The 7,087-nt window shown below is 53.3% G+C and overlaps 1 protein-coding gene across 1 annotated transcript; it reads right to left on the bottom strand.

Annotated features, from left to right (window-relative positions):
- Nucleotides 1–3,469: 3,469 nt before the first annotated feature.
- On the bottom strand, nucleotides 3,470–7,077 carry RPL10A (ribosomal protein L10a). The gene is made up of 6 exons (XM_026864405.1): nucleotides 6,976–7,077; nucleotides 6,712–6,786; nucleotides 6,514–6,594; nucleotides 6,020–6,168; nucleotides 4,988–5,160; nucleotides 3,470–3,672 (listed from the first exon to the last, which is right to left on the bottom strand). Exons 1-6 carry the CDS (start codon nucleotides 6,978–6,980, stop codon nucleotides 3,502–3,504), a joined length of 654 nt encoding a protein of 217 aa, XP_026720206.1. The 5' UTR covers nucleotides 6,981–7,077; the 3' UTR covers nucleotides 3,470–3,501.
- Between the last annotated feature and the right edge of the window lie 10 nt (nucleotides 7,078–7,087).

Raw genomic sequence — 7,087 nt, 5'->3', positions numbered from 1 at the left:
CAAGGGGGGGGGGGTTATCATCCTTCCAGCCCACAGGGCTGGCGCCGGCTGCAGCCCCACCGAGCCCTTTCGCAGAGGAGTGCAAGAAGGTAACGCTGCATTTATCACAGCGCCTGGGTCGTGTGTGTTGGCATCGCTTTGCAGAGATCGGGGGAAAAGAATTTTGAAAAGCATACTTGATTAAAAAGAAAATTTAAAAGGAGAGATCAGCAAAGCACGCCAGCAAACGGCAACCATGGTGGCTCCCGTGGCCGTCCCGCCAGAGAGCCGCGCTGGCGCTGGGAGGAAAGCACAGCCAAGCCACGTTCCCGGAGAACAATGTCTGGCTGCATGGGAGAAAACAGGGAGCAAAGGAGAAGGACTTTCAGCCGGGTTCGTTTTGGTTTTTTTGTTGGTTTTTTTTTTTTTGGTTTTCCCCCACCCCAGACACTTGTGCCAAGAAACCAGACTTTCTTACAAGCTCTGCCAAAGAGTAACTCGGAAAAGCAAGCTTTGTGAAGAGCAGGAGTAAATGTTTGTGCACTAGGATATCCTCCTTTCTACCTTTTTCATATGTATTAAGTGCAATCATTTGAGTCTTCTTTATATTATTTAGAGGGAAGTTTTTTTTTTTTTTTTCTACTAGAAACGACAATATTTATACCTGCCTGAGAAATGAGAATGTGCGTTTGTAACAAAAACAGAAACCACCCCCCCCAAAGCAAACCCAGCTGACAGGCGGGATGCCGTCTTCAGGCCTTGCAACCTTTTCTGCCGCGTTTGTCCCTGATAAAAACTTCTGTTTGGGGGGAGAGATGGTGCTTCTCCTGCTCAGTGTGTGATGGGGTGAGTTTTTGCAGGGGGTTCGAAGCATCTTGGTCCACCCACGGGGTGGCTGTGAGGTTTTGGGCTGATCCGCCATGGTTTGAGGGTTGTTCAAGCCCCATTGCAAGGAGGATGCAAAGCTCGGCCATCACCTGCTTGTCACAAACCCTTTTGCTTCCCTGCAGGGACTCTGGGACCAGCCGAGACCTGGTGGAGACTGGGGGCAGGTCCTGAGGCAGGGTCTGGGGAGGGCCACGCTGGCAGAAGAGGGGAACTGCCGCTTTGCTCAGCCCCGAAATCCCCCCCCAGGTCTGGAGGTCCCTGGAGGGAGAGTCACCCCTCCCCGGCTCCGGGGAAGCTTTGTGCTTCCACGTCACTTCGGGTGTTTTTAGCTCCATCCCTCCGTGTGTGCTCATCCTGCTGGGATGCAGCAGGAGCTCCTTCCCAGGGAGCAAGGCACGGATTTCAGGGGGAACCCCATCCTGCCACCCCACCTGCCTTCCCCCAGCTTCACAGACAGCCTGGGCTGGGGATAGTGTCCGGGTGGATGTCACCGATGGGTTTGTCCCCCCAGCATCTTCACGCAGCCAGACAGGACCCCCAAGGACAAGAGACCGCTGCCACCAGTCATCCCTCTTCCTCCTCCTCAAACCTCACTCCCTTTCCAGCCCAGCCACCGACTCTCGGCTGTCACCTCCCCGCACCTTCATCCCCATCTTCATCCTCTCAAAGACCTGGAGCTGACAGGACTAAATGTGGCCAGCTTGCCTACAGCTTTCCTGTTGGCAGGTCCCCTCCCACCCCTGTCCCCGCTTATCTCTCACCATCCCTTTGACCACATCTGGGGTGAGCCCTGCTCTTAATGAACCAATTATTTATTGCTCCGCACATCCCCCTGGGTCAGGCTTTGCCAAAACCAGGAGGCAGCTGCTCACCTGTGTTTTCCCTCCTCAACCCGTGCTGCCCCAGTGCCCCAAGAGCTTCTTCTGGGCTCTGTTGGAGGCTGCGGGCGGGGTGAGCGCTGGCAAAGGGGGCTGAGGTTTGTCCCCAGGATGCGTCAGTTGGAAAAGTCTGTCCTGATTCATCCCAGCTGTGGAGTTACCCCTCCTGCCACCCGGCTCCCAGCCTGCTTGGAAGCTCAGCATCTGTGGGCTGAGCTGTTTGTCACTTGGTTGGTGTCTGAAAGCAGCTGCTTTGATGCACAAAAGCTGTTGTAGGGATTTGGAGGGGTTTGTTGGAGGTTTCATTTTATTACTCTGGTGCAGTCGCAGCGGAGCACTGACCGTTGAAAGGGTCTTTCATATTTAGAAGAAAAAAAAAAAAAAAAGAAACACAACAGCAAAAATAGAAACAACCCAGGAATGACTATTCCTGCTGCGGTGGCCCCGGTGCGATGCAGCCACTCGTGCTCAGAGTTTATTAATTCTTTGTGATTTAATGGTGGGATTGCTGTCGCCGTGAACCTGTGGGGCACTGGGGCTCCCAGAGCCTCGGGGTGTCCTGGTGGTCACTGCACCAACCACCTCCACTCCCCTACAGCAGCTTTGGAAGGGCGAGGTGGGCAGCACATCCTATAACAGCCAGACACCTGGTAACATCTCCTCCTTTCACAAATATCTCAAACAAACCCCCCCAAAAAAGTCCCCGGGGCCACCAGAACCACCCCACTGCAGTTCAGCCCCTATTCACCCACATCTACAACTTGGAAAGGGTTTGAAAGGCTGAAAATTGCATCACTAGCCACCTCAGATGTATTGAATGTTTCGACACAGTGAACATAAGTAAGGGTCATTGGGGTTTGGGTTTTTTTTTCATGTTGGAATATTTATATCTGCCTTTTGCAGTGGGCCGTGACTTTACCATCTCCAGCAAAAACGATTAATGAGAAAGATGTAGTTCATGAAGTTATTTGCACTTGATTAAAAGAAAAAAAAATGTATCTGAACTTTGTAAAAAGAAATGTTTGCATTTTGTATTGTCTTTTTTTAATTATTAAATGGAATTTCTTGGTGTTGTGTTGATCTTTCAGAAACTGGCTTTGACGCTTATTTTAAAGGTTTCTAACAGCAGGATCCAAAGCTATTTTCATTGTTTTGTTCCCTCGGATGCTAAGATGAGCTCTTTTCAAGGGCATAAGGGTTTTTTTTTCCCAAAAAGCTTAAATCCTACACATTTCCATAAGCTCGCCAATCATTACACAATGTATTTATTTATATATGCTAATTAGATGCAAAAGATCTCATTTTTAGCCCAGAACATGGAGTTGGACAGGGACAAGCACAGAGGGAAGCAGTGGGGATAGAAAACAACTCTTCACCTTGGCCCCAACCCCCTTGCTGAGCTGCAGCTCCCTCCCCACACCTCCCAGTCCTGTAGCTGGGACCAGCTGGAAGCCACCCAAGTCCTCCTGAGCTGCTGCTGGGCAGGACCCCATGGCCCCAGTCACTGGAGGGGGGGCAGCAGAAACCCCTAAAAGCGAGCGTCCCCCAGCCTGCACCCCCAGCACAGCATTACCAGGCTCCTTCCTTCCAAACCTCCCCTTGAATTCGAGTCCCAATCAGCTCCACGCAGCACGCCGAGACGTTTCCTGCCACTCAGAAGCCAGCAGCTCTTCAGCAAACCCTCCCCAAGCTGTTCTGGAGGAACACAATCACACACACAGCTGTTAAGGTGTCCTAAAAGTTTATTGCTGCCCCATCAGTAGAGGCGCTGGGGCTTCCCCATGGTGCTCTTGATGTACAGAGCACGAACGTTCTGCCAGTTCTTCTTCAGCAAGGACACCAGGAAGTTGATGGCCAGGTGGATGTTGTAGACGAGTTCATCCTCCGTCATCTTCACATGACCGACGGCCACAGCCAGGCAGAGCACCTGGGGGACAAGGACAGCGAGGTCACTCACACAGGTTTTTGTGGGGAAATCCAAGGTGACAGCTGACAGAACAGCCCCGTACAGATCTCAACTCATCAGGGCATCAAATTATCTTACGCTCTGTCAGCTGGATGTGACCTCTCCAGCTTATCCACAGGTATTTTTTTCCACAGAACTCGTATTTAGCACGTGGCTCCCATGAACACATCTGGGAGCACAGGGATGCCAGCTCTGACCAACACTCACTTCTGCAGCGGGCCAAGTGGACTCAGAGAAGGCAGGGAGCTCCACTGCCTCCCGGAGATGGGGAAACTGGAAAGGACGTGCAACACACTGCGCTGAACCGGGAGCAGACCTCTGGTTTAACTCCACTCCCACACCCTGCTCATTAGGCAGGGTTGGCATGTGCCCCACAAACCGCTAACCCGGCGCAGAACAGGACGATTAGCTCCAAACTTCACTGCTAAGCATGGCGCCGGCTTCACTTTTTGTTTTGGGCACCAGCCACCAGCCCTTTCTTTCTGTGCATAACACACAGAGAGGCCAAGCCTCTGCCTGCCAGCCTTGCCGACGCGTGCTTGTAAGTCGATGTTCCCCGCAGGCTGAAGACAAAAGGATTTACGAGCGAGCTGACAGGCTAAGTGTCAGGACATCGTTAGCTCAGTTACTTAAAATGCTCCAGCATTTGCAAACCATCACATTTGCTGTGTCCTCCCAGTTGTTGTGCCCCCAGGCCCAGATCAGCTGGACTCCGAGGATGCACCTCCACTAGCAGAGCTGCTAATTCTGAATAATACCCATGAGTCACATTTAGACCACTAACACGAGATTAAAATGCCTAAACGGGGTTATTTTGGTTTTAGGGAGTCAGCTCGCCTTGACATCTCTTGACAGCAAGAGCAGATATCCGCAGAGCTGCTCCAAAGTTCACTTGCAGAGTCGAGTCCCAAACTCGCCTCTGGCAAAGCACAGCTGCATGCCCAGACCCACGGGGGCACGCCTGGCCCGGGGCCCCACACTGCCAGTGTCACCCACTTACTGTAATTTACATTAATTATGACTGATTGTGCTCAGCAATGAAACATCAAGATCATCTCCTAATCATATGCTGTAAAATCATTCAACCAGAAATAGATTACTCCTTCCGAGCCAGCAGCTGAGTGCTCCGGGTAAGTCTCCCTTTGCGCTGTTTTAGGAAGACGCTCGAGGGACACCTACAGCCCAGACCGGAGACTGCAGCCACATACAAGTGACCAACTGTCATAAATAACACGCAGGTATGTAGCTGCCTTGGAGAGGAAAAGCCCTGCTTTACCTTCTTCATCTGAAATTTGATGGTAGATTTGACCTCATCAACCTTGGCCACCAGGTTCTCGTTGTGAGTGAGGAGAGAAGGGAATTTGCCAGCTTTGTTCAGACCTGGACCCAGGATTCGAGGAATCTGCTTGATCAAGGACTCAGAAGCCAGGAAGGCATCGTACTTCTTAGCTGTGAGGAGAGAACCAGTGTGGGCAAGGACAGACTCTCAGCTCCTACACAGAGCTTGAAACTCACTTCAGACGAGAACGCTCTGTTTCCCTCAACACACACAATTTGACATTCTCGGAGTCCTGCCTAGCTGAACCCAAGCTGGTTTTATTGTATTAGACATTACTCCTATCACAACAGCCAAGCCCACCAGCATCCAGCTTCACCCTGACAGCACACTTGTTAGTATACACAGATCAGCTCCCTGAAAAAAGTGGCATTTGAGCCAGAGGTGACCGACACTGAGCTCTGGGCTCTACCACAGCCTGTGCACATCTGGATGGATGGATCTGGCATCTTATGCCATTTCCTAATTGCATATGGTTCCATGGCTAATTATGGACTGAGTTGGAAGTTTTTCTTGTCTGACAAAGACATATATCAAAGTGACTTTGCAGGGAGGAAAGGATTTCATCTCTTATCAAGTCTAAATAAGCAAATTTCATTCTATTCATTAAAGTACTGCAGGATTAATGCAAACTCTCACCTCCAGCTTTACTCAACTTTTGCTGCACTCCAGCCCCCTGACCAGTAAAGTGAGGAACACCAGCTAAGGGCAAAACTTTCAGGTAGACAGTAACAGTTTTCCTATATCCCTTCCTTTCGGAGGAGAGCAACCAACCTTACTCCTGGAGGGCTGACCCAGCAGGTCTTCTGCACTCTTAACAGGTTATTTGCGCTTCTGCAGGGTTTCTATAGGGAATTCTCTACTCAGGCTGACTCTGGTCAGCTTTCTACTCCCTGCAGTTAACCATGACATGGAAATCTGAGCACTGGGAAAAGCCAGGGTACGCTTAGCCCAACCAACACCACCACTCACCCAGCTTCTTCACCAGCTTCTTGTTTTTGTTGAGTTTCTTCAGAGCCTCTATGTCCATGTGAGGGATGTCAACTGCTTTAGCCTCATCGCAGTGCTGCTGGTCCCCCAGCAAGCAGACAGAGAACTTGGGCCGGGGAGTTGACTTCAGCCTGGGGACAGAAAGTCCGAATTATGACAAACCACCAGCGCCACACGCACTTCCATGGGAGCCGTCACGGAGGGACCTTACCACAGCGCCTGGGAATCTTCCTCCACAGCTTCTAACCTGCCTTCTCCAGCAGGTCGGTGGGGAAAGCACAGGGGCGTCCCACACCTCCCCTCATGTTTTAAGACCCAGGGTAAGGGTCCGTCCAGCCACAGCCGCTTAGTTAGGCGTGGTCTGAACTACCCGAGCGGTTCAGCGCTGCCCCCTCCTGCTGCGACAGCCGGCTGGGCCCGACAGCAGCGGGGAGGGCGCAGGCCGAAGGCTGGGTGGGAGCAAGAAGATGCCGAACCTGACGGTGCCGGAGAACCGCTTGTCTTTCTGCGGGTCATAGTTCTTCAGGCTGATCTGCAGCTCCACCGTCTCCACAAACCTGAGGAAAGGGGAGAGGAAAGCGGCGCTGGGGAGAGCCCAGCCGGGCACGGGGAAACCCCGGCCGAGCGCCGGGGCCTGTGCCACGCCCGGGCCCGCCATGGCGCTGGGCTCTTACTTGCGCTTCTTGGTCTTGCTGCCCTGCAGCACCTCCTTCACCGCCTCGTACAGGGTGTCGCGGGAGACCTTGCTGCTGCGGGGGGGAAAGGCAACGCGGGCTCAGGGCTCACCCCGCCCGGGGCCTCCTGCGGGCCGCGGAGACGAGGGACGAGGTCCCCGAGCCCCCCCCGGCCCATCCGCGCTCCCCTCCGCACCCACCCCCCAACAACCGCCCGGGCGGCCCCTCGGATGGCGGCGGATGGCGCGGGGGGCCGGCACACACCTCATGGCGGCGACCGGTCGCGACCGAGAGGGGAGGAGCCGCTCCCGGAGCGGTACAAATAGGGGCGAGATCTCGCGAGACTCAGCCCCGCGGCGCCGTGCCGGGAGCGGCG

The sequence above is a fragment of the Athene cunicularia genome (assembly GCF_003259725.1).
Source record: "Athene cunicularia isolate RWA chromosome 26 unlocalized genomic scaffold, athCun1 chr26_part2, whole genome shotgun sequence".
NCBI lineage: Eukaryota > Metazoa > Chordata > Aves > Strigiformes > Strigidae > Athene > Athene cunicularia.
This window is presented reverse-complemented; position numbering and strand designations above follow the sequence as displayed.

Coding starts and splice junctions, on each gene's coding strand:
- RPL10A (XM_026864405.1), bottom strand. Junction 6,169..6,513: donor CGGTTCTCCGGCACCGTCAG/GTTCGGCATCTT, acceptor TTCTGTCCCCAG/GCTGAAGTCAACTCCCCGGC. Junction 5,161..6,019: donor GAAGCTGGTGAAGAAGCTGG/GTGAGTGGTGGT, acceptor CTCTCCTCACAG/CTAAGAAGTACGATGCCTTC.